General features: G+C 50.1%; 1 protein-coding gene across 23 annotated transcripts in view; it reads right to left on the reverse strand.

Annotated features, from left to right (window-relative positions):
• Nucleotides 1-25884, reverse strand: part of MCF2L (MCF.2 cell line derived transforming sequence like) — a 169536-nt gene continuing 143652 nt past the window's right edge. For 8 of the 23 annotated variants that reach the window (XM_074329533.2, XM_074329534.2, XM_019746586.3 and 5 more), the window contains 23 exons: nt 23570-23689; nt 23068-23259; nt 22415-22606; nt 21611-21770; nt 20633-20706; nt 20267-20343; nt 18123-18189; nt 17201-17316; nt 15649-15718; nt 14231-14323; nt 14036-14128; nt 12951-13076; nt 11718-11939; nt 11412-11504; nt 10145-10223; nt 9909-9975; nt 8935-9053; nt 8559-8651; nt 7405-7479; nt 3856-3977; nt 2125-2237; nt 1938-2041; nt 1-1803 (listed from right to left, as the gene is read on the reverse strand). In XM_074329533.2, the coding sequence (XP_074185634.2) occupies nt 1718-1803; nt 1938-2041; nt 2125-2237; nt 3856-3977; nt 7405-7479; nt 8559-8651; nt 8935-9053; nt 9909-9975; nt 10145-10223; nt 11412-11504; nt 11718-11939; nt 12951-13076; nt 14036-14128; nt 14231-14323; nt 15649-15718; nt 17201-17316; nt 18123-18189; nt 20267-20343; nt 20633-20706; nt 21611-21770; nt 22415-22606; nt 23068-23259; nt 23570-23689 (2553 nt within the window). In that variant the 3' untranslated portion in view covers nt 1-1717. Of the gene's footprint in view, nt 2042-2124; nt 2238-3855; nt 3978-7404; nt 7480-8558; nt 8652-8934; nt 9054-9908; nt 9976-10144; nt 10224-11411; nt 11505-11717; nt 11940-12950; nt 13077-14035; nt 14129-14230; nt 14324-15648; nt 15719-17200; nt 17317-18122; nt 18190-20266; nt 20344-20632; nt 20707-21610; nt 21771-22414; nt 22607-23067; nt 23260-23569; nt 23690-25884 lie in introns of all 23 variants that reach the window. The other 15 variants (XM_074329537.2, XM_019746592.3, XM_074329542.2 and 12 more) reach the window with 6 other exon arrangements.

A 25884-nucleotide genomic window follows, 5' to 3' on the forward strand; every position in this document is an offset into this window, starting at 1 on the left:
TGAGGTTTTAAAGTGCCTTTATGAGGAAGAGATCACGAGAAAAGGTGGGCAATTCCAGGCTGAGAGGGCAGGAATGGTGACTGAATAATCAATATATTAATTAAATTACAAGACACGTCATTTTTCAAATAACTTATACACCAGAAGGAAAGCTGCCAAGTCTTGCACATTTTCTGTCTTATTATCACACTCTAGAGAGGTCGGGCTGGCACGATGGCCTTGCATGTGGTGGTGGGTGAAGAAGTCTGTTGGCCTCGGGCTGTAGCAGGGCCTGGGGCTCATGGAGGGCTGTAAAGTGACACATTTCCAGCAGCATGGAGGCTATAAATAGATCCCTTACATTGGATACATATGTACACACATTGACATATATACATACATATAAAAATATCTGCCCCAACCAGATACAGAAAGGAAATGTTTCCAAAGAACAGAATTTGTTTTCTGAAACACAAAAAAAGGTAAAACAGAAGAATTTTCTTTCCAGTTCTGTTTTGATTTGAATAAAATAAACTCTGCACCTTTAAATGTCTGTATTCAGGATGATTCTATACAGTATACACAGGGTGATTTTACTCTGTAGCCAGGCAAATGCGGCTGGAAAGGAGGCAGAGGTGCCTTGAGCTCAGGTTTTCACTAAGCTTCTTGTGACATCATTGGTTCAGATGATACCCTGCAAAAACTACATCTTTATTTATTCTTTATAAACAATAAAAAAATCCTAATTCAGTGAAGCTTGTTAAAAAAACCAACAGTCCTCATTTTTTTTTTTTTTTGTAGAAAAGAAGGTTAGTATTTTAAATTATAGCTTAAATTTTCTTTCGAAAATTAACTACACAAGTAAAGGAATTTCCTTGGTTTCTAACTGCTTTTGTGTGTAGAAATGCTGCCTGATTTTATTGAGTGCTGGGTTTTCATTCACCTGTGACCAGGTGGGCTTCGGAGAGTGCCGTCGATTTCCACGAGAGAGTCCCCCAAATCATTCAGCGGTACAATAAACAATGTGCTGTAATGTAAACCCCGGTAACAAAAAAATAGTTTTATATCAAATGCAGTATCAAATTGTCATTTCATGTAAACACAGTGATTCTTGGTAAAGATTAGAGGCCAAAGTACCACAAAAAATGGCCGTGGGATTAATCTTTGCTTTAAAAAAAATTTGTAAAAGACAAAATAGTTCCCCACCCCCCCCTCTCTCTTCAAGCTGTTGGGTCAGTGAATCGGTCACTTCTTTTGGAAGCAGTCCCACAATATGCATATTCCTGCAGAAAGCACCGGACCAGAAATGTCAGAAACCAAAGCAGAATGGCTGGGACCGGCTCCTCCCTGGCTGCCTGGCAGAGGCTGGAAGAGACATCCCCGCCTCGGGGCCCTTCTGCACAGGTGGTCTATTGGTCTGCCACCCACCCTGTCCATTTCAATTTTCCGAAGAAGCTTGGTGTAGAGTCTTCCCACGGGAACTGGTTTCAGTGCCCTGGGAGGAGGCTGGCATGGAGGCTGGAGAGAAGAATGTTCCTGAACCTTTCTTCTGAATGCCCCCACATCCTGTACCTTGAGGTTCTGTGGGCAGCGGGCAGCTCCTTGTTTGGGTCTTGTCAGGGTCCTCCTTTTCCAGGGCTTCTTAGAGCACCGTCCCCTCACCAAACTAGGTAAGCCCAAGCAAAGGAAAACTTAGAGATTCATAGGCTGGTCTCCTGCACTGGGGGCCCGGCTGGTGCTACCCCTGCAGGTCTGCGAGGGGAGCGCCGCAGCTCTCGCTGCAGCTGGAGGAGTTGCTCAGCAGGGCGGACCCTGTGCTGGACTCTGCGGGAAAACCAGGCGAGAACGGCTTCGGCTCCATACTTGCACACTCAAGCCCCTCTTTCTTGTTAAATAGGCTCAGGCCTGTGAAAGCCGGTAGGCTCAGGGCACAGCCAGTGTGGAGCGGGGTGTCTTACCTGAGCTGCTCAAGCACTGCGCTGAGCTGGATTTGCCGAGGAGCGTGGACAGGCTACTGGCTGGCACCCAGCCCTCCTTGCTGGAGGTCAGGTTCCTGACATACCTGCAAGGGGTGTGGGCTGGTCAGTGGCTCCAGCCCACATGTCCTGAGTAGCCTGGGCATGTGGGCACCATGCGGCATCTTACCAAAGGCCGTCATCACCCTCCTGGACCACCTCCACCATGTCTCCGCTTCTCACAGCAAGCATGTCAGGGCCTCCCTTCTCATCGTCCACCACGATGGTGTATTTGCCCGGAACCTGTGAGGGGAAGGCACAGTGCATGAAATGCACGAAGCCCTTTGCTTCTATCCCCGAGGCACGGAGCACAGGCCACAGCGGCTATCCAGCGACAGGGAAGGTCCTACGACAGTGGGCTTCGAAGTGTCCGGCAACAGGAGAAGGACAATGAGCCCTTTGTCAGGACCCTGCCATGTGTGGAGCGTTTGGTGTGACTGTCACCTTAAGCTGGGAAGGTCTCCTAGTTATAAGAAGATGCTAGGTCTCCTATTGTGACCACACAAAAACACCTGCTCAGCCAGTGCCCTCAGCTTGTTCCTGGGGGTCTGGCCTTGCTCTGCAGTTCCCTCCACTGCTGCCACACTGGCTTTGCTCTGCAGTTCCTTCACGCTGGTCTCAGACACTCCAACCATAGCCCTTGGCCCCAGGATCTTTGCACCTACTGTTCCCACTTCCTGGAATACTCTTCCCTACTTGGCCTTCTCTCTGAAACGGCAGCCATCCATCCTCACCTAACACGCTATATATTTTACTACTTTATTATTATTATTATTATTATTGCTTTGCCTCCCTATAGAGGAGATTCTTGTCTATTTTGTGTCTTCAGTGTCTCACACAGTAGATGCTCAACATGTATTTGTGGACAAAGCTCCATTGTGGAATGTGGATCCTGGGAAGAGGAAGCTATTCTGACAGAGTGTGGGGGCAGCTCAAGCCTCACCTGGCAGTAGGAGAACATGTGACGACACGCGGCTAGACTGCAGGATGGGCTGCAGGGCTGCAGGGTTTGGAAGCTGGGAGATAGAGGGTGAGGGTCCTTTTTCCTCATTGCAGCCACTATGCCCTTAGGATGACCTGCACCAGCCCCTAACTGGCCCTGAGCAGCCAAGATCATGTCCTCCTGCTACACTGAGAACAGATCCAAACCCCCATCAGGGCCTGCCTGCATCCTGCCCTGCTCTTCTCTGCCCACCAGCCTCAGTTTCCCTCTGCTGGAAACGCCCAACACCCAGGCTCATCTGTGCCCCCCGTGTCCCCATGTCTGGCTTTTCCCACCCTCAGGCCTCCTTGAGAAAAGCTGCCCTGACCACACTGAGACTCCCTCTCTGTTTCATCCATTCATCTGTGTCTGCCCCTCCAGACTCTGGGATGTTCTGTTTGCTGCAATAACCCTGGTGCTAGAACAAGGGCAGCACTGAGTGTGCGATAAATATCTGTTGGTATAATCCTGACTCTAATGACTTAATATGTAAATAGCTTCTCCCTGCTGCTCGTTAAAACAGCACCTTGTTTAGAATGAAAAACCATACTTAGGACAGTGTTATTCTCTTAAAACAATGAGCTAGAAGTGTATACATAGCTTTAAGGAAACTTATGAGAGCACTGTATTTATCTGAAGGACAAATCAGGGTGTGTGCACTATTCCCTTTGAAGGACAGCCTCCCTCTGTGTGGTGGTCCGATGATGGTGAGCCAACAGAGAGGAGGGGGCACAGAACCACAGGGAGCCCTGGCCCCTGAAAGCCCTCCCCACAGTGGCCATGGGAGCTGCAGACCACCACAGTGGAGCTTCTAGAGCTCCCCTTCTTAAGGAACAGCAGCACCAGGCCCAACACCCAGTGGGAGCCAAGATTACCTACCAGCTTCCTGAGGCCCACTCCGCCTTCCTCCTCCGCGTCCGAAGAATTAATCAGCTCCTCGGCACTGGACCAGCCATCGTTGTCCTCAGGGGCCTCCAAGGGGTGAGACGTTTTGCTCCAACCTGAGAGGTGAATAGGTTCCAGTGAGGACCGCCCTCAATGACAAGCCTGTCCGAAGATGGTCTACAGAAGTCCCAGGAACCCCTGCAACGTGCTGCCTGTGTGGAGCCTACCCTTCCCAGGAGCTCATAAGACTTTGCAGGACACACCGCCAACTTCCGAAATGCCTGCCACGTTTGCTTCAACTGTGCAAACAGTCCAGAGAGATGGGATCAGAATACCTGCTTCCATTGCCAGGCCAACCAGGGGGAGGAAACGAGCCCCCAGCCCCTCCATGGATGGTTGTGCACTTATCTAGCAGGCCCTGCTCCTTCCCAGAGGAGGAGACGCACTCTCCCCCAGGCCCCCTGCCTCCCAGTCCCAGAGGAGCACGGAGACTATGAGAGACGACTAGCTGGAGACACCACTAGCCACCTATCTGTGTTGGAGCAAACATGGAAGGCAAGGTGTTTTCAATGAATGCTTGTACCATCAGATCAGGCCAGGAGAAGAGCTCCTCACACAAATGGCTGAGGCTTACTAACAGCATCGTGTGCCAGGCACACTCTTAGCCCTTGATGTGTGAGGCAAGGGGACTGTGATCCTCATGGAACTGGTGCTAATCACACATCTGAACTTCCGAAGGCCATGCGGCAAAGTTGGGATCCCAACCCAGGCCACTGGGCTGCAGAGCCAGCCCATGTGAGTTCTAACCACCTCCACTGGCCAGAAAACGAGGGGAAGAAGGCTTTCTTCTGGACTTTGCAATACATATAAATATATATTCCTTCAGCGGCATCTCTACTGCCATGTGTCCCCAACGAGTAGCAACTGTATTTCCCATTTGGGGGGAGAACGCAAGTAAGTGGTGGGGAGAAGCGAGATGATGAATAAATACAATAAATGCCAGTAATAAAGGAACAGGCCAAAGCCGTACTCCTTTGATCACAGCCATCACACAATATTAAATGTCATTTCAACAGGAAGCAAGCAGATCCGGGAAATAAGCAAACTACTTGGGCGGTCTGGGCTTGGGCACATCTAGTGCCAAGCTACATTTGGAAGCATGACTTTTCCTGAGAAAGAGAAGGTGCTGGGTGTGAAAACTATGGCAAGTCAAGTGCAAAATGCACAACCCCTTTTATGAAGTAGGGGATGCAAAGGCGCAAGCTGTCTAACGAGCCAGTTCCCAAGGCTGAGAATTTTTAAGGTTGGCAGTGAAACACTTGTGTTAAAGAGGCATTAGGAAGCCATCTTCATCGTCCTAGAAAAGGGAGCTGGAACCCAGAGTCCCCATGAGGCAGCAGAGCAGTGAGCCCCAGGAAGAAAGCATGTGTCTGCACATGTCCTCAGAGCTGAAGAAGCCAGCAGATGCCAGCAGCCCCGAGAGCCCCTTGAAACCCCCCCTGCACAGCAGGCCAGGCCCAGCAGGCCAGGAGAGCCTCGGAGCTTTGCTTGCCTGAGGCCAGGCGCTGGGGCGCGGGAGATGTGCTGAGCACAGCCCCGTTCATGCCACTACCAGGCTTGTGTCTGTGCAGCAATTGGGGACTGGGAGTTTCCAGCTACAAACCATCCAATCTCACCTGCTTTGGGCACGTCTGCAGTTGTCATACAGTGTGGGAAGCTAAGACTGAGCACTGGGCAAGGACCCTGGGGGTGCCAGTGCCAGGTAGACTGGCTACAAATGTCTTCCCCCACCCTGCCACCTACAGTAGGGTTTCTGACAAAAGAGAAGCAGAAGTCTGAGGACCCTGAGGACGGGAAGATGAGGACTGTTCTATGGGCAGAGCAGGCAGCACTGCCTGACCAACAGACCTTCTGTAAACTTTCACTTGAGAGAGCAGTGTGGCTGTGTTTGTGTTATGGGGAACTCAACAACTCTGCCCTCTGGTGCTTGCAGAGAAAAGAAGGTTTTCTAGACTTAGCAACGTTAGGCCTGTGGTTGCTCCCTTCTCTGCTGGGGAGCCACTGGGCGAACCCCCTTTATCAGGCTCCAGTAGCGCCCCTGCCTTAAAACAGTGTAACAAGAGAGCTAGTGGAAAACACTGAGACCCGACTGTGCCTGAGGCCCCAAGTGTGGAACAAGAAAATGAAAGGGTTTGGCAGCCTAACAACCACAAATCAGGACAGCATCCCTCTTGGTCCACGTAGGAGTGACTGCAGGACATTAGGCCAAGGTGGCCATGAATACGGTCACCTCTACTTCCTGTAAAATAGTACTTGATATTAATATTGAGTAAAACAAGAGGCTGATGACGTTTTTCAGGAAGCAAACACTTAAGCCTGGGCAAGAGCGCCAGCCAGGGAGGCCTGAGTTCATCGTCACCTGCTGTAGACTGAAATGATCAATGATGAGGGTGCGGACGACTGGCTGCTGAGCCCCAGGCACTGGGCTCAGGGCTTTCACACAAATCTATTGCGACCCTGCAGGGTGGCCTTATATTCATTTTACAGATGAGGAGACGAGATTGGAGAGTGACACAACTTCTAAAAAGCAGTAGTGCTAAGCAGCATTTGCGCTGCCTTGGGCCATGCTCAAGCCCACATTCGGTACTGCCCCTCGGCCAGCCTCTTTCACAAGGGAGAGGCCTCAGGCTTCTCTGGGTCTTCAGTAGAAAACATGTAAGGGACAAAAATAGCCCCTCCCAGGAGACTTGTCCATGGGAAATGACTCTTCCCAAGCACCAGGGGCAAGCCGGATGCCAGCCACATAAAGCCTGTGGGAGAGGGTCCGCAAGCCCCTGGGTTCTGAGCTGTCATGCCCAGGGGCAGCAAGAGGGTTGCAGTCTGGGTCCTCGGCAAACGGAGTATTTGAGACCAGAGCAGGCCATGGGTGACTGCTGGGTGGTCTCTGGCGGTGTGTGTGGATGTTGGTTCAGCCTACATCTCTCCTACAGCTCTCGGGAACCTTCACAATTGTTTCCAAAACTCAGGAAGATGCACAAAGTGAAATCCTCTCTGAGAACTTGAGACTCGCAACCTGGGCCAGGGAGTCTTTGGGTTTCCCTGGGCGGCAGGGGTGGGGGACTTCACTCTGCGCTGCTATGTTCTGTGTTTCCCCAAGAAACATCGAGACAAACTGGTGAAGTAGATGGTGCAGGGGACTTGAAGAGGGATGCACTAATGCCTACACAGCTGCTGAATAATAAGGCCCAACCCAACCCAACACAACCCAAATGCTGGCCAGGTGTTGGCGGCCTCTAGTGGCCAGTGGATAGTTCTGTAAGTTCTGGGCGGACCTGGCGAGAGTTCAACCGAGAAGCCTGACATCATCACGGTATCTGTTGCCAGAGCATCAAGCTTTTGAACAAAACAGTGAATTTGCTTCTGGCTAGTAGAGACCTATTTCATTCTGCATCTTAGATGACATGTAGTACCAAGACAGGCAGCGTCCCTAACTGGATGGGTAAATGGATGGCAGGCTATCTCCAGAAGGTTGAACCACTCTACCTCGTAAACCAAAAGGCGTTGGATCGCTCTTTACTTCATGTCGCTTAGCTTTTTTGTCAGGACTGGTAGGAGAGGCTGCAGAAGAAGGGAGAGGCAAAAATATAACAGGAGAGAGAGAGAGAGAGAGAGTGAGGAACTGCATGCAGAGCACCGAGGCGGCCATGAGAAACACTGAGTTCATGCTGAGATGGGACACAAACATTGAATGGCCTAATTTCCACTGATTCAAAAAGCAGCTTTCTGAGGAATCCCACAGGTGAAGGGAGAGCCCCAGGAAAAACACGATGACACCCATGTGCCGTTTATTCTAGCAATTGGTTATCATTGTTTTACGGGGCCACCCCTGGGTACATTTTCTGAGTTCTACATAAAAGTATGCAGAGTATACACACTTTCCATACTTAGCAAAGTATATAAACCAGAATTTAACCCTTTTTTTCAGTTTGAGGCCAACTAAAAAGTATTTCATAAATTAGGAAAAAAAAAACCCTCTAATTTTCTGGACCAGTGTCTGGACCAATGAAAAGAACCCGAGATAACACTGGGTTTTAGCACTTGGTGGGGAGTCCTATAACCCCACCTGGAACTTCAGGGTTTGCTTCATGAGTATCTTGGAGTGTTTCCCTCCCATGTAGTTCACTGCCAAGGAGCACTCAAAGGTGGTCAAGCTTTTAGAGATCACCAGCCAAGGGATCCTTCATCTGCCTGCCCAGTGCACTAGCAAAGACCCCTAGACGTTAGCTGACACCAGCAGGTTTGCACTCTGGCAGAGGAGAGTAATTGTAGCCAGAAAGGTAATGCCCACAGAGACCTGACTGGAAAAAGCAAGAAAGGGGGAGGGCGGCGTGGGAGGAGGTGGACCAAAAAAGCAAATGACAAGTCCAGTTTCTGAGCATCCTTCATGAGAAAAGCTCACCTCCATCTTTTCAAAGAAAAGAGAACTTGGGTCACATGGTATAACAGACACACCAGCGTCAGTAAAATATGAGGGATTCAGTGGAAAAATGCTTCTGAACAGCTGCACTTGGTGATGAAGCAGGCAGAGGCGCTTCCTGAGACCGTCCTCACAAATGATCACCAGACGAATGGATGACAGACATGCCACCACAGCGAGGCACATGTCCAGAAAACGATTTTCGGCAGGTGCCTTTTACCTTTCTGACCTTTGAGGTTAGCAAAGCCCTGCAGAGTAAAGCGCTTCTTGGAAAGTGCAGAGCTTTCTGAGGTAGAGCTAGTGACTGTGTCATCTACAAAGGAAGAGAAAGGGACAGTGCGGAGGGCATCCACAACCGGGGTGGCTCTGGGGAGGGTGCACGTCAGGTCACACTGGGGCTCATCGCTGGGGCTAGGTTTACCGGACTGGGGTACACACTGACCGTGAGGCAGAGGGGTTCCTCTGGGAAGTTCCAGTGCTCTGTGCAGGGCGGGTGGGAACCCCTGAACTCTTTACAAGTGCTTCTTTGTGCTGATGGGAGGCTGTGTTTCCCTGATGTGCTCTCTACACCCGGCTCGGTTGCTGCAGACACCCACCTTTGCCCTTCTCCGGGGGCTTTGTCAGCGACGCTGAGCTCACATAGCCTTCCAGGCTTAGGGGATCCGTTTTTCTTTCTTCCAACTTTTTGATGTTTCTTGTGTTCCCCTTCGAGGGACTAAAGACATCAGACACATTGAAAAAGAAATAGTATGTTGTCTGGTTAGTTTTTTCAAAACTCTTCCTGAGGATCTGAGGCCCCTAGACGTCCCTGAATTCCGACTCACCCTTAAAGCAGCGAGTCTTACTGACACAGGGTGGCCAAGCATTTCCTGATTAAGCCAAACAGACCCAAATGAGAACAAAAACCACCTTTCTAGCCATCGAGTAGGAAGTGGTTTTGTTGTGGTTTTTTTGGGGGGTGGTGTGGGGTGGAGGAGGTCTTTCTCTTTTAAAACTATTTTTCTATGGATTATTGATTTAGACCGTATCCTGTTCTAGGAATGATTACAGGTCGCTTATATAAGAAGCAGAAAAAAGTAAAGTAAAATAAATAAATAAGTGAATGAGTGAAATAACAAAAGAAAAATCAAGGCAGAAAGGGTACGACAAAGGTCACTTGAAGGCCAGTGTCAAACACGCCCTGCGTCTGTTGCATCGTGGCTCTGAGCCCCCACTGACTGATAGCCCCTGTCTGCGGCACTACTGCCACTGAAATGTCGGCGATTAACTGTGGTCTGGAGCCGCTTCGCATCATGCACTGATCATCATGGGAAATAACCCACAGATGGAAAGTAATGAGAGAGCTGTTGGTGACTGGTCTCCGCTTGGGCGGGGGCCGGTGACACCCATCTTTGAGGCGGACTCGCTCGGACTGACCCACCAGCCTGTGATTCCAGAGGAGAAGCACTTCAGGGGGCTCTGGGTGAATGCAAAGTCACCCCAATGATGTAAACTCGATGGCACCTGCAAATTCCTACTTGTGCCTCTTCCTGATACAGCGTGTGGTGTTTCAAGTGCATGAGTCCCTCACCTGGTGTTGGACGACGCTGGCAGAGGCAAACTCTGGGACTGCTCCAGAGCCCTGTGCTGGCTGGCTTCTGCGAGGAGGAACAGACCATGATTAGCGGAAGAACTGGGACCCGACACCGTTACTTCAAAATGCTATGGTATCTCAGACAACTAAGAATTGTGAGGTTGCTTTGAACATACGTAAAAATGCCCCTGGAGCAAAAGCAAAGAGAAAATAATGGCTGAACACATTCTTACCTCGACAAGCCTGCAGCTGGCTGGTCAGCACTTTCCGAATCTCATTCACCCATGCTGCTTTAATCTCAGGAGTTGGTGCCTATCCCCCAAAACAAACGCGAGGAGGTAAGGACTCCCATTCCCTAAAGACACACACTTTGGTATTTTACTCTTAAAACGTCTAAGGACAATCTTAGGAATCAATAATGAGAGCACTGCACATGAGAAAGGAGACGGGAGTAAATGCTGGCTCATCCCCTTGCTTCGGGACTTCCCCCACGGGCAAGGGCATGAGTGGACAGGGCCCAGGGCACTGCAACACCAGCCAGTGGACTGACTACCAGGCCAGTACCTTTGCTCAACCAGTGACGGCTGACTTAGTGGGTAAGCCCTGTGGCATAAGCTGCTCCTAAAGAGTAAGTTTCTCTGTGAAGTGGCCACACATCGTTTCAGGTGATAAGGACAGCGGGAGTCTGAAATCTCACAAGTAGACTCTCAACGTCCAGGGTGCGGGAGGCTACAGGAACAGGAACCACGGCCAGGGCTCTGTCCTGTCTCAATACAGTGTGTGGGGCCTGACGGGTAGTACCAGGTGGACAGCTGAGCTCTGAAGGTGCTGGGCTTACAGAAGCCAGAGCGCTGGCCCACATCCTTGCCTTAGCTCTGTGGGGCTCTGTGGGTGTGGCCGTGCTGGTGTGGGTGTTGAGTTGTAGACAACTAAGTGTAGTGTGCTACAGGGTTGCCAGAGAGCCCTGGGCCCAAACCATCAAGTGGGTCAGAATTTTGAAGGCAACCAGAAGAGGCACAGCCTGTGCTGGGTGACTCCTTCATGGGGCACCTGGGGTCTTGCACCTGGGGGCTCACGAATGCACTTATAGCCCCACCCACCTCCTGTCCTCACTGTGATGTGAGGATGGGGGAGGCCTCAGAACACACTTCCCACCAGGACAACCCATCCATGGGTGTAAGCATGGCACAGGCTTGCTGTGCTCCCCTGCACCGTCCAGGCACACAGAGGCAGGGGCTACAGGAGCCTGAGGCTGTTTTTCTGGAAGGACACTTCTAGCACCCCTAACTTGCGGTGCTTCCCTGTACTTCATCCTGGGTTCAACTCAGGTTAAAGACAGGCCAGGGCGTCGCCCCCAAAGGAATAGTGGTGCTCCTGGCCGCCGGGTGATAAAACACTGTGGAAGATTCTAGACACCAACTCTCACTAGAAGCTTTTCATTGCAATCTAAAAGAGACGTGAGGAGTCCCTATTGCCTGGGCAGAATGATCGGGGACCAACCTGTATGATGTAAACTTCCTCTCTGGCGTTGTACCAGATCTCAAACTTCTTCACATCCCCCTTCACATTCTCCGTTATGCCGACGGCTGTCATCTGAGAACACAAAATAGGGAGACAGGTGTTAGTCTGGGGCTGGGGGCTCAGGACACCAGAGATCCCAGACTCTCACATCCAAAGGTAAGAGGCATATGCCAGAAGGTGGACGTTGTGACCAAGGCTCAGCTACAACCTGGAACGGGCCCCTGGTCCGTCTCTTCAGGGCCAGCACCAGGAGGTCTGCAGCTGCTGGAAACAGGCCTTACTCACATTTAAGGACTGCTTGTAGCTGTAGGACGGGGCTTTCTCGTACCCTTCCCCATTTTCCTCCCTCTTCTTGCAGAAGAGCACGGCCTTCTCGTGCAGGAACAGATGTCGCTGCATGGGCTTGAACCTGGCCAGGTCCTTCACCTTGCTGTGGCCCTTCTTGTGGTCCGTCCAGACGCTGAAGGAGCCCTGCATCAGCAGCTTCCCCAAGTCACTCAGATTCCCCTACAACGTGTAGCAACATGAGGTGCATTTAAAGCACGGAATGAACATGGGGGGTCTTAAATGCACGTTGCTGAGTGAAAGAAGCCCGTCTGGGAAGGTTGTATGCCGGGTTCCAACTACGTCACATTTGGGAAAAGGCAAAATTATGGCGATAGTAAACATGTCAGTGGTTTCCAGGGGTTGGGTGGGAGGGGGGCAGGGAGGGGTGAACAGGCAGGGCACAGGGGACTTTTAGGGCAGTGAAACTACTCTGTAAGATACCACAATGGTGGACACATGTCATTACACATTTAGGCCAACCCACAGAACGTACAACACCAAGAGAGAACCCGGATGTACTCTATGGACTCTGGGTGATAGTGACGTGTCAGTGTTGTTTCATAGATAGCAACGAATGTCCCACTCTGGTGGGAGTGTTGATAATGGGGAGATTGTGAGTATGGGGGCAGGAGGCACGTGGGAAATTTCTGTACCTGCCTTTCAATTTGCTGGGAACCTAAAACTGCTCTTAAAATAAAGTCTATTAATTAAAAGAAACTGAGAATGATGCTGAATGGACTTATAGAGAGGTAAAAAGAATAAGTTGACCTGATAGGGGCTCACAGAGAAGAAAGTAGAAATCGGACATTTATGCCCACTTGTTACACATCGTCAGCCTATGAGCAGCATCAGAGAAGACAGATTTACACCCACTTCCCGAGTGATGCTGACCTCAGGAAAAGACCAGGAATGAAGAGGTCTTCAGAGATGCACCTCAAAGGGGTGAAAACTTCTTGGTTTTCTCTACCCGTTGGCGAGCCCTCGTGCAGGCCGGCCCCAACCCCTTGAGTCAGACTGGGTTTTAATGGATTCCAGGTGACACGCACGCACATGGAAGCTCAAGGGCGTAGCTCTGCACTGGTGATGGGCCGGTCCCAGCCCGCTGTGCGTCAGATCCCCCCACCAAGCTGGCTCGTTTGCACCACCTGAAAGCTGGGGGACGAAGGTGGGAGCACCCTCTGCGGTCCTTACATCGTAGCCTGTGATAGCAATGAGGTGCATGGAGTCGTTCACGGCCTTGAGGATGCCCAGGATGGAGCTCAGCGCCTCCTGCAGATCCTCCGCCCCCTCGCAGCTCTTGCTGTATTTCAACATTTCCTGGGGGTCGGGGGGGAACGAGGATGTGTTCACACACACAGCTGGACATGGACCCCCAGCCTTCCCTTGAAAGCTGCTGGAATCCCAGTGCCCTGTCCCCAGGCCATGGGTGGCCCTGAACATGGACCCTCAGGACACATGATGTGGTTTCCTGCTCAGTGGTCACCAGCAGGGACAAGAACACATACACATATGGACACACACCCTCCTGGGGCATGGGGTCTTCCTAGGGGCCACAGGCCTCAGAGCAGCTCAGGAAGCTGCCTTCTCACTTCCCGAAGCCCCTGTATCCCACCCCACAAAAGCCCGGATGCTGCATATCAGGGATGTCCCCTGAGCTGCACACTGAGCTGAGCTCAGCAAGTGCAGGCCCTTTGAACACCCCCACCAGGGTCAGCACCCTTGTTGCAGCTCTGACCCCGGCAAACTTAGACTGAGCCCCCAGTCTCATATCTCCCCACTTCTAAACTGGTTCCTTCTTCCTTGCAAATCTGACATCCCGAATGAACATCTGACTGTTACAGGCACCCTCTTCATATCCATTCAATTGCTCACTCTGGCCCATGAAGCTGCCTCTGCTGGGCCCACAAAGATAATGGACACAGGAGAGGCCTTGCCAGGAAGACCGGTGAGGGAGCACAGCCCAGTGTGGGTGTGAAGACCCTCTGAGCGTGTGCTCCGGGGGGTGGGGTCTGCCCGTATGCGCACGTCACTGTCCCTGCCCCAACAATGGCCAGTGCATAGTAGGTTCTCCACAAAGGTCTGTGAAGAGCCAGGCCCTTGCAGAGATGGGAAGAAGCTGACTCAGAGGCCAAGGTGTTAAGGGACGTCTGGGGCAGCTGAAACTGGGTGGGTGCGTGGCAGGAGGGGATGATAACAGTGAGGCGGCTGCAGGGCAGCCAGGCTGGCAGCAGGGCTCCAGGGAATGCGCGGCCAGGCATGGCTGCCCGGGGTCTCACCTTGAGCAGCAGCTGGTACTTGGTGATCCTCTGGACTGGCTTTAGCAGGTAGGAGTCCAAACTTAGCTTGTGATCCAGTTTCTTCTGGCATTCCTGCAACCACCGAAACCTCTGGTTTACACAGTTTTCATTATTCTTTGTTTGAGAGTCAATTAGTAAAGGAGATGATACTCTAAAGAGGGTTCCATAACATACCTGGAAAAATGGACAGTCGGAGCACTGTCTCCACAGGCTCTCGGAGCGGGGTTTGTTTTGGCAGTACTTCTCATAGATCTGGAACTCCTCCATCTGGACCCAGGACAGAAACCATGTCACAGTGCGCCTCCAAGGTGACCGTCATTGCAGCTCATGGAGGGCTGCTCCCACTCCCGAGTCACACCGCCCAGGGCTGGCCCTGCTGTGGAAGGACGCATGACACCTGGCCCCCGGCCCCTGGCCCCTCCGGGACCAGTCTGACCTCTTCCTGAATTCCTGTTCACCCCCTCCATCATGCCTCAGGGATGCATTAATCCTGATATCTCCTTTTATACAGATCAACTCAATATAGCTGGCTTTTGCCATAGGAATAACAGACTAAAATTAACACGGGGCTAACACAGACTTTCTAAAGAAAGAATCTCCAGAGTTTGGCATACACAGTAGTACTCAAACTTGCAAGTGCATGAGAACAGGCAGGCTTGTTAAAACAGACTGCTGCCCCCACAGAGGTTTTGATTCGGCAGGTCTGGGGTGGGACCTGAGAACTTGCATTATAACAAGTTCCCAGGAGATACTGATGCTGATGGCCAGGGGACCCCCTTTGAGAACCACTGACTGACGGCAGGATTGCGCCTCCCCAGTTCTCAAATAGCACTGGGAAGCATTACCGATGGCCGGGCTGGGCTAAACATCAATATTGTTCCTCCTTTTCCTCCCTTCTGACTCTTCATACCAATTCATTATACCAGTCTCAGACTCTAGGTTATTTTATAAAAGTGACTTAGTTTTACTGCTGTGAGTAAGCTTCACTTTCCACATTGTAAACGAGCAGTTCATGGAGGTCAACCTAAGAGGACCATGTGGACTTTGTGGAGAAGACAGGGGTCCCCTGCATCCGGCTGCCCTTCCCTGCTCCCTAAGTCTCTCCTCATCCCGTGCCCCTCATTTAGCTGATTGTCCAGCCCTAGAAGGAGGCAGACATCTACCATTTCAAAGAGGAGAAAAATAAATACGGCTTAGCGAGCACAGATGACTTGTCCAATGTCAGCTAGTCAGTGAGGGAGCCTTAACCAGGACGGGATGAAACACAAAACAAAATAGCAGCATGAGAAAAGTTCAGCTTTATCTAACACTTGTAATTAAAACTTAGATGCTTTACAATTTGGGCATATCTCAAAGTTTAAATTTTATAGTTTTTCTCCTTTTTGAATTAGCTATTGGGCTTTAGAAAAAATGGTATTCTTTCAGCCCTACCAAAAAGTGTCATGTGATCTCAGCCAAACTTGGAACATTGGTACTTTGTCATTTCAGTTGGTAAGATGGGGACTGTGATAAAATTTAAAGTTATGATTTTACGTAATAGTAATTTTAGGAAGTAAGGCATGGGAAAGTATACATTTAAAAAAAACACATACCCTTTCTAGGAAACACCTTCCAACCAGCTCTGGGCAGTCTATGTAGTTTTCTAGCTCCCTCAGGAATATTCTAGACAAAGAAAGTTTGCATTAGGTCGTATGATAAACAACCTGCATAAGATGGCATCTATAACAAATTAACAGCTGTTATTTTCCAGACAACTTTCATTCCTAACTCTGGACAGCTCAGGAGGTTTTGTGTGTAAGAATACCTAGTCTGATTTCAGGGACCTGCAGCCCACACCTGTCACTCCCAGGGTCCTGACTGCACCAAACTCTCCGGTTTAAATAGACGTGGCCCCATGCATCTCTTTATGCTTCTGATGTTGGCATTCGCACAGAAGTTAGGATAGCTCCTCTTTTATCAGCACAGACATGGTACAAAGAGTCCAAAGGCAGACAGACAGAAGCATCTCCAGGCTCTGGAATCCCAGCCCCTACAACCCATGTGCTGTGTCAGTTTTCTGCAGACGTCCTGCTCTGCCCCCAGGACCTTCCCGCATGCAGTACTGTCCCTGAGTCATGTGCCGAATTTCCCTACGTTTCTGACTTGCATCAATCCATGGGGTAAATCCCACTGGGAAGGTGAAGCTCCCTGGGGATCAGTTCACTACACGAGTCCTGCAACCAGTGCCCAAAGGCTGGCCAGAGCCACTAGCATGCCCAGGGACCAGGCCACCCACTCATTTTAATTCCCAAGGGAAGGCTCCTAGGTGGGGTTCAGTTGTAACCCGGTGCCTCCTTTATCAATGGGCAGTTGAGAGACACTAATGACAGTGGGGAGACTGGAGATGGAATTCCCGAGTGCCCTTTGAAGTCCAGAGGAGGGTGGGGCCTGAGTCACAAGCTGCTGGGCTCCCTGGCCCTGGACAGCACTGGGAAGGGGTGGGCTCACAGCTGGCCATTTTCCAGGACACACAGGCATTGAAATCCTCTGCTCACCTCCCTTCACACTTATGTCTGCCTGCTCATCTCCTTTCCCATGAGCTCCCGCAAATTTCGAGGAGACACTGAGGGTAAGCAGCTCCAGAAGGACCAAAGCACAAGGAGGCTGCAAATCTCTCTCGCAGGGAGAGAACAGGCAGGAAAGGAACTGCTAGTGTTGCCACCCTTTTCAACAATGGGATTGGGAACAAAACCAGCCTTGCTAAGTGGCGTGGCTTTAGGTGCCACCCCAATACGCCAAATGCACACACTTGGGGGTGGGGTGGGGACTGGCTTCTGCTGGACCTGAAGGACAGGGAGAGGCAGGAGGGGCAGGCTGCTCCCACACAGTCATGCTGTCAAAACTCTGAGGCATCTCCCCACTGCTGGTGGGCGGCCCATTTGTAACCTACCTACCCCCGGTGGAGAGAACTTGTCCCGGGTACATCCCACCAAACTGCTGCTTGGTCTGTGGCCCCTCTGCAAGCTTATCCCCCCTTGAGAGAGGGAGGACGAGACAGTCTCCATCAGCACAGCATGGCCCAGGGGCTGTTTTGGTTTCAGCTCCTTACAGGTGGCTGCTTTAGAGGCGAGACATCACTGAGTGTGATCAGAGGAAGGGTCTCACCTGTTATGAAAGTGGTAAATTTCTTCCATGTTTCCAAATAAAACATCCTTCTTGTTTTGCAGGCCTGTTGAGATGAGATGTGTCATTAAAGGATTATCCATCTCAGCAGCGTAGCCCTGTGGAAGAGGAGAGAAGTCAGGAGGGAAATCGTGAAGCGCTGCTGACAGACCTTCAGGCCTTTTTAACAGCAGCTGAGTCTCCACAGTCCCGAGTGGGCGCCCCTCGGGGTGGGTGATGCTGTCTTAGGTTTTGGAAAGTGAGTACATCTTGTACTTATTCAGTGACCATTTCTAAAGTGATCGTCTGGACAAGCACCACAAAATATGAATGAATTACAAACAGTACCATTTTTTTTCTTGGGGGGTGGGGGGGTGAGATTCTTTCTCCTTTATAGCCTTTTCAAAATTCAGGCATAACTTTTATGAAGCAAATCTTATGTGCATACCTTGGTGAATTATTTATATGTCTACTCCCTTGTAACCGACATCCAGATCAAGATGTAGAATATTCCAGCACACAGACGCGCTTCTGCCATTCTCAGGCAAAAACCCACCACCCAGCCTGCAGCCTGCACTCCAGCCTCTCCGCGCCAGACGGGCTCTGCTTGCCTTGGACTTCCTGTATAGGAACTGTACACGCTGCAAATCTGCTCTGATTTCTCCTGCTCACCATTATGCTCCTGAGGGTCACGCATAGTTCCATACAGGAGCAGCTCTGCTTTGCTGTAAATACTGTCCCTGTGCAAATCCACCTAAATCTACTTGTCCCTTGTCCCACTGATGGGTATTTGAGTTGTTTTGTTATGAGTCAAGCTGCCATGAACCTTCATTCACATGCTTTTTGGTGGACACAAGACCACAGAGGGTGGGGGAAGCCCAGTCCATGGCCCACTCCCAGCGGTCCCCCCCAGCTGCAGGCTCACCTCCAGGACACAGAGCAGCTCCTCCACGTAGACCCGCTCCGTGTCAAGAAGCTCGTTCATCACGTGCCTGTGAATGGGTTGCACGAACTTATTATCTAGAAGCAGATTCCCTGACCATCTTCCCTGATTTGGGGCCACCTACACAAAACGAGCTCTGATTCCTGACGCATGTCTCAAGCCTCCCTCTCTTCCAGGTCATGGCTCTGAGTCTCCTCACCCCTGCAGACTGAGCCTTGTTTGTTTCACCAGCTGCCCTTGTCTCTCTCCCAGGAAGAGCCCCTCCTTGCCTGGGGAAGGCTGCATCCCTCTGGGAGGCATCATTTTAACTGCTCCTGTGCCGTCACCACACTTTTGCATATAGTGTGGTGCAGTGGTGATGGGTGGAACTAAGTGCCGGTCATGTTATGGAGTCCCAGAAGGAGTGTGGGCTTGCAAACCAGCTCAGATCTCCTTTTATGGATGAGGACCACCTTTTAACTGCCTACAACTATGCATCCCATTTTAATACACAGGCACTGGAGCCCAGGGGGTTGTTCCTGGGTTGGGACCATTGAGCATGGTCAGTTCTAAAACAACTGTCAGCACTTAACAAGGCCTTAGGCTGTGTTCAAAGAGTCTGAGCTCCTCTAGGGGCTGGTGGGGGTCAGGGGCCTGGGGCCTCCCACTCACCACAAGCTGGAGGTGAGTGCTTCTCACTTGGGAGGAGAAAGCACAGTGGGAACACAGAGTGGGGGATGTCCCGGGTGGGGGACTGAGCGGGGCGCTGAGGTCCAAGCAGTGAGCGGGCCCTCAGCATTCTGAGTACTGATCTCAGAGTGCGTAGACACAGGAAGGTGACAGGGTGCAGGCCACCTTTGTAGAAAGATGAATGGCCCAGCTCGGAGGGAAGCTGGGGTTCTATGGTGAAAGTGACTACCAATCCTGGGAAGGATGTTGGAAGTGCCTTTCCTGTCAAGTCCAGAGTTCAGACTTCATCAAGCATTTGTGTTTGGGGACAGACTCAATTCCAGGGTGGACTGTGCAGGACACCCATGGTACCTGCTGTGAAACAGTCTAGGTGTGAGGTAAGAAGAGCCCCAGCCAGGGTGAGGGCTTGAGAGAAGAGCAGGGAGCAGGAGGGGTGACGAAGAGAGAAGTGACGCCCAGCCAGGAACCAGGAAAGGCTGGAAAGGCTCCTGAGCAGTGGGAGGGACCAAATCCACTGAGGGGACAGGAAGCTGGATCAGGGGACGGTTGGTTACGTAGCTGATTCTGCATGTGCGACCAGAGGGCCTGGGTGGGCTGAATCACACTTATTTTCTCACCCGGGCTTGGAGAAAGGAGAATACAAGCCATTTCAAATCGCTGACATCCTGCCTGAGGATCCAGGGGCAAATGTGGCTTTTCTAAGGAAAACCTAAATTTCTCTTGGTTTCAGATGTAGACATGCCAAATGGACAAGTGAATGCCGCGTCTGTCTGTACACTGCACGACACATGCACGTGTGTGGACCTCACGATGCCTGCTTTGCTCCCACTTTGTGGCTTTTGGGTAGAGGCTGGAATTTTTCACCAACTTTGGCTCGTTTCTATTCAGACTATCCTGGCCAAAGGCTGAGATCTGGGTGGGTCGTACTGATGTAGGGAATTTTTCTGTGTGAGTGAGTGCTGGGATCGTGTCTTGTGAAACCAAAGAATGGAAGCATGGACAAAGGAGAGGGGAGGAATTTTAAGAGGAGAATTTATTAAAAATTGAAGAAATGCAGCTCCCGCGCGGGAGGGGGTTCCCGAATGGGATGTCCCCTGACTGAGGCTAAAGCTCTTACTGTTATACTTTCCCTTGCCTCTTTGGGGAAGGGGAACTGACGCCTTTTAATGGAATTCATCTATTTTTTTGCCCATCCTGAAGGGATTAATGAAATAATCCATTCCTATGTATCAGAGCTGCTCCATTTGTCCAGCCAAAATTTATGAGATAATTTATTAACTTCAAGGTTCTGTTAACATTTTATCCTGGAGTGAATGAGTTACTTCAGAACCTGGGGTTTTAGGATATGGCTGTCTTTTGTTTATTCTACCAGGGACCTTCCTGTCTGCCTAACAACATGCTAACTAACCTGTCTCAACTGAGCCATTCAGTGGTGCCTGGAAAGGCAGCGCACCCACCTCCGCAAGATGGCCAGGCTCTCCTCCTCATCCCCCGTGGAGCTGCTCCGGCCCTGTCGGCTCTCACTCATTTCACTCTGGGGAGAGAAGAGCATGCATTGCATTTAGATTTCAAAAAGAGAAGGCACAGCCTAACGTCCTGACTTTAAGACCCGGGAGTCCACGCTCATTTCCCAACTGGGATCAGATCTGAAATCTGAGGTCCTGCAGGATGAGGAGGGGAGGATGGATGCAGCTCACTGGCCCATATGTGGGAGAGGGGCTGGGGAGAACTGGGCTGGGTGGCAGCCAAGGAGGGTGAAGTGACCAGGAGGCAGTGGGGCTTGGGGCAGTGCAGGGTTCATGCCAGGAACAGTGGGGCCTCACCTTGGCCCTCCTGTAGGGCCCTCTACGGACTGCGTTGCCCTCAGAACTGTTGTTCTCAGAACCTCTCCGGATGCCTGGTTTGGAAAAAAAGAGGAGAAAGCTGGGTGCAACTTTGTATTTTACTGCATCGACAGGGGAAAAGCATGTCCAGAGTGACCAGAATTTTTTTTGTTTTTACTTTCGGAGAAAAAAAGCAAGCAGCCTAAAGAAGGGTGAGGAAAGCACAGCATAAATGAAGAGCAAGAAGATGGGTCAGGAGGTGAGGTAGGGGGTACAGGCTGGAGTTAGTTCACATCCACAGAGGGGCTCCCAGCTCCCAGCCCACGGGTGGGGGATGCTGGAGGGAAGGGGGTTTAAGGGGTTAGGGGATGGCATCTGGCAATTGAGGGAAGAACTTTGTGACCAGGATGTCTCTGGTCCAGGAGGGAGGCCTCCAAACGGGCCAGAGAACGATGTCTTCTCAGACCCCGCATGCTGGGGGTGGGAGTGTTTGGGGACAGGGAGGGGACAGGAAGGAGTCACTGGGAAACGGTGCAGTGTCTGGCTCAGCCTTAAAGAAGGACTTCGCTGGGGGAGATGTAACGAGGGGCTGTAGCCAATTGACTGCAGTGCCTGGCGGGCAGCTGAGGCATTGGACACACCAGAGAGGCTTTGGGGCTGAAATTGGAATTGTGGGGGAGAGAAACTACTTTGGCAGGAGCACTGAGGACAAATGGGTAGGGGGAGAGAATGGAGTCAGGGTAAACAGGACCAGGAAAGTCCCTTGACCGTTATTCCAGTTCCAAGGGCCACACACTTTGCCACAACCACTCAGCTCTGCTGTGCTCAGTGCAGAAGCAGCATGATGAGAGTAAATGAATAAGCAGACTGACTGCTGATAAAACTTTATTTGCAAAATTAGTGATGGCCTCTGGACTTGGGCCCACTGTGGAAAGGAAGGAGGTGTCCCCCGGAGGAACAAGGTGTGCCTGCACATACCTGGGGAGGGGCAGGGGGACTTTGTGAGCGCCTCTGGCCGGGGGGCCACTGGCTGCACAGGCCTCGTCTGCTTGGCTGCCAGCTTCTTCAGGCTTGCCTGTCTCCGATGAAACATCTCTTCCATGCTCTCTTGCTTCTGGAAGACCTTCTGCACGTGTTTCTGAGGTGAAAGGGTATGGCGAACTAGTTAGCAAGATGCCTTATAATTGTCGGCGTCCCCAATTTAAAAACAGAAAGATCATGTGTAGACCAAGTGCTAGTGACGCAGCACCTATCACCAGTGCAGCAATCCTGCACTGGCTCCACTCGCTATGGAGAGGGAGGGGGGAACCCCACTACAGAATGAAGGACGCTAGCCTAGAGGAACATCGGCTGGGAGGGAGGGACATGCTGCCCTCTCCAGGCACCTAAAGGCGGTCTATGGAAGGGGCTGTAAGTACACTTGTGGGCTGCCCCAGGAGGTGGGCTGAGAACAGCTGGCCGAGAGTGAGGAGTTCTATTTCAGCATAATATTGAGAGAAGCACGCAGGAAGCAGGGCCCATGGAAATGGCTACTTCATCAAGAACATACCCCTCACAGGGAGTGATCCCGCAGGAGGTAAGAACACAACCTTTTAAAGGAGGCATAAAAATAATTTCCGCATTGAAAGAAAACTTGAGCCAGATAACCCCCCAACTCGACATTTCTCTCAAATGCCTAGTATCGTCTGAGAATTCATTAAATGCTTCTTTCGAACATCATCGGAGTAACTCCCCACCATTCAGGACAGGTGAGCTACAGGTGAAAAGCCCGAGTTGGCATACCATTAGATCTTGGGTGAGGATGGGTTCGTAGTCCTGGTAAATTTTATTGAGCTCCTGGATCTTATTTTCTGCACCGGTCTCCAAAAACTTCTCAATTTCTTGGAGGGCGGCCTCAGCCCCGTCCTGGGACTGGCACTTGTCCACAGGCTGCGAGGCCAGCAGGTAAATCCCCTCATCGCACCATTTCATGGACTGGACACGTGAAGCACAGCAGAGGGAGAGAATGGCACTGTTAGAAGCTGTGTCTTGGCTCTGTTTGCTGGGGCCTGTCAGCTGTCTCACATACAGTCTGCTGATCCCTACACGTTGGGAATATCTGCAACACTGCACCATCCTACTTCTGCCGTTATATGCAAAGGAGTCCCTTGGAGGGAATGCAGTGTTGTATAAACGCCAAGCAAACTGCCCAGGACTGGACTTATTCACACACAGAGAGAGGCAAAGTGCAGTGAGTTAGTTGCTGCAAGTGAACTCTAGAACACAGACAACTATGTCAGGACATGACCATCTGGGCCATAAGAAAGGTGTCCAGACAGCAGGGTGTGGGCCAGTTTCTAATCTATGACTGTGGTACACCCCACGTGGCGGGAGCTGGCCACTTGGGACCAAGAATCAGGCTGCTCATTAGGGGCGTTGGGGTTGGGGGGTCCTACCGCCTCCAGGAGACCATGCAGCTCCAGTGACTTGTGGAGTAGCCCCCTCCTCTGCCCAACCTCTGCCACAAACTGGTCGCAGAGGTGCTGCAGCTCATGGCACTTGGGGCGGATGGAGTCCACGGCGTAGTGCTTGTTGTCGATGAGCTGCTCACCCTCCAGGGACAGGGTGCGGGCCCGTTCCACGGCCACCTGCAGAGACAGCAGCCCCAGAAACACAGATCAGCTTATGTTCATTAAAGCAAGCAGGGCATTATTTCCTGAGTGATCTGTGGGGCATGGGGGCGAGGGTGGGTGTGGGGGTAGGATGTGAGAGTGAGGGTCAGAGGGGGTGGGCCAGGCAACCATCCCTCCACCTGCCAACGTCATTTGGGGCTGCGGGTTTCACTCAAATGGCAGGAAAGCCCAATTCCTGTGCCTTCCTAAGCAACTTTGGTGACACCACAAGTACCGCCTCACCAGGCCGTCTCCCACCCACACCAGTCCACGTCCTACTCCTTACACTGGACTTCTCCTCAAAGCTGGTAAGGTCCTTCAGGAGGTGTTCCACATGTGCCAGGCTGTTGCCCACATCTGTGAAGGTCGCTATCTTCTGGGCCAACACATCTAAGGCAGCTTTGACCTGAAACCCAGGAAGGTGGGGCGAGAGAGTCGGGCCCATGTCAGAATAGCCACAGCTGAGCAGTGAGGACATGGAGACAGGACCAAAATTGAGATAGAAGGGAGGAGAGGGAAAATCCAGATCTACCTCCAGAAAAACAGGACTAGAGGGAAACTACCTCAGCAAGAGCATCTACAAAAATCCTATAGGCAACATTATACACATACTGTTGGTGAAAACAATGCATTCCCCCTAAGATTGGGGACAAGACAAAGAGGTCCACTCTCACAACTATTATTCAAGTGGTAGAAGCTCTAACCAGTGCAATAAGGCAAAAAATAAAAACAAATAAAAATATAAACAAACAAAAGGCATAAGGATGGAAAAGGAAGAAATCAAACTTTCCGTTTGCCCATGACCTGATTATCTGTGTAGAAAATCCCAAAGACAAACAACTCCTAGAATAAATATGATTGGCAAGGTTTCGGGAGTCAACATAAATATACAAAAATCAATTGTACTTCTATATATAGCGATGAATACATGGGCACCAAAACTGAAAACTGAATACCATTTCTAATTGCTTAACAATGAAACATGTACGTGTGAATCAAACAAAACATGTACTGAATGAGTATGCTGAAAGGAAATCTAAATAAATGTTGATACATATTGTGTTTATTGATTGAAAAATTCAACTTAGTTAAGATGCTGATTCTCTTCCAAATAGAGGTTTAACATAATTCCTATCAAAATCCCAGCAATTTTTTTTGTAGATACAGACAAGATTATTTTAAATTTACATGGAAAAGCTAAGGAACTAGAATTTTGAAACAATTTTGAAAAAGAAGAATAAAGTGGGAGGAATTAACCTACCTGATTTCTAGACTTATTATATAGCTATAGTAATTAAGACTATATGATATTGACGCAGGGACAGAACACAGACCCAGAGATGACTCCCCAAAATATGCCCAACTGATTTTTGACAAAAGTGGAAAAGTAATTCAATGGAGGAAAGATGGTCTTTTCAACAAATGCTACAGGAGCAATTGGAACTGCAGAGACTTAAGAAATGAAACTTGACCTAATTCTCACACATTATACAAAAAGTAACTTGAGATGGATTAATGGCTTTAAATGCAAAACTATAATCTTTTATGAGAGAAAGCTTAGCAGAATATGTTTTAGATCTAGGGTTTAGATCATCCTTCAAAAATACAACCCTTCAAAAGAAAAACTGATAAACTGGACTTCATAAAAATTAAAAAGCTTTGCTCTGTGAAAAACCTTGTTAAGAGGATACAAGGAAAAGCGACAGACTGGAAGAAAATATTTCCAAACCACAAATGTCACAAAGGACTAGTATCTAAAGTATATAAAGAACTCTCGAAACACAGCAGTCAAAAACTAAAAACCAAAACAATCCAGCTGAAAAATTGGAAGTAGTAATAGAGACATTGCACTGAAGGGGATATACTAATGACAAATAAGCACATGGAAAGATGTTCACGGTCATTAGCCATTAGAAAATGCCAAACAGAACCACAATGAGATATCACTGCACACCTGTCAGAATATGTGCATAAAATAAAAAATACCACACCAAATGCTGGTAAGGATGTGGGGAAGCTGCATCACTGATACACTGCTGGTGGGAATGTAAAATGGTACAACCATCTGGAAACAGTATGGCATTTTCTTAAAAAGCTAAACATGCAACTACCATCTGACCCAGCAATTGCACTCCTGAACATTTATCTCAGAGACATGACAACTTATGTTCACACAAAAATTTCTACATGAATGTTTATAACAGCTTTATTCATAATAGCAAACACCTGAAAACAGCTCAGATCGCCTTCAGTGGATGAATGGTTAAACTGTGGCTTGTCTATATCACGCATACTGACTGTTTAGGAATAAAAAGGAACAAACTGTTGGTACATACAAAAACTGGAATGAATCTCAGGAGAATGATGCCGAGTGTAAAGAACCAATCCTAAAAGGTTATGTACTGTATGATTTCATTTGCAGAACATTCTTGAAATGACAACATTATGGAGAATGGAGACCAGATTAGTGGTTGCCAGGGCTCGGGGGTGGGGGTGGGAGGGAGGTGGGTGTGTCTATAAAAGGGAAACACAGGAGATCTATCTTTGTGGTGATGGAACATTCAGTGCATTGACTGTATCATGGTCACTACCCTACCTGGG

The sequence above is a fragment of the Rhinolophus sinicus genome, chromosome 16 (assembly GCF_057876585.1).
Source record: "Rhinolophus sinicus isolate RSI-liver-muscle chromosome 16, RSI-T2T, whole genome shotgun sequence".
Taxonomy (NCBI): Eukaryota; Metazoa; Chordata; class Mammalia; order Chiroptera; family Rhinolophidae; genus Rhinolophus; species Rhinolophus sinicus.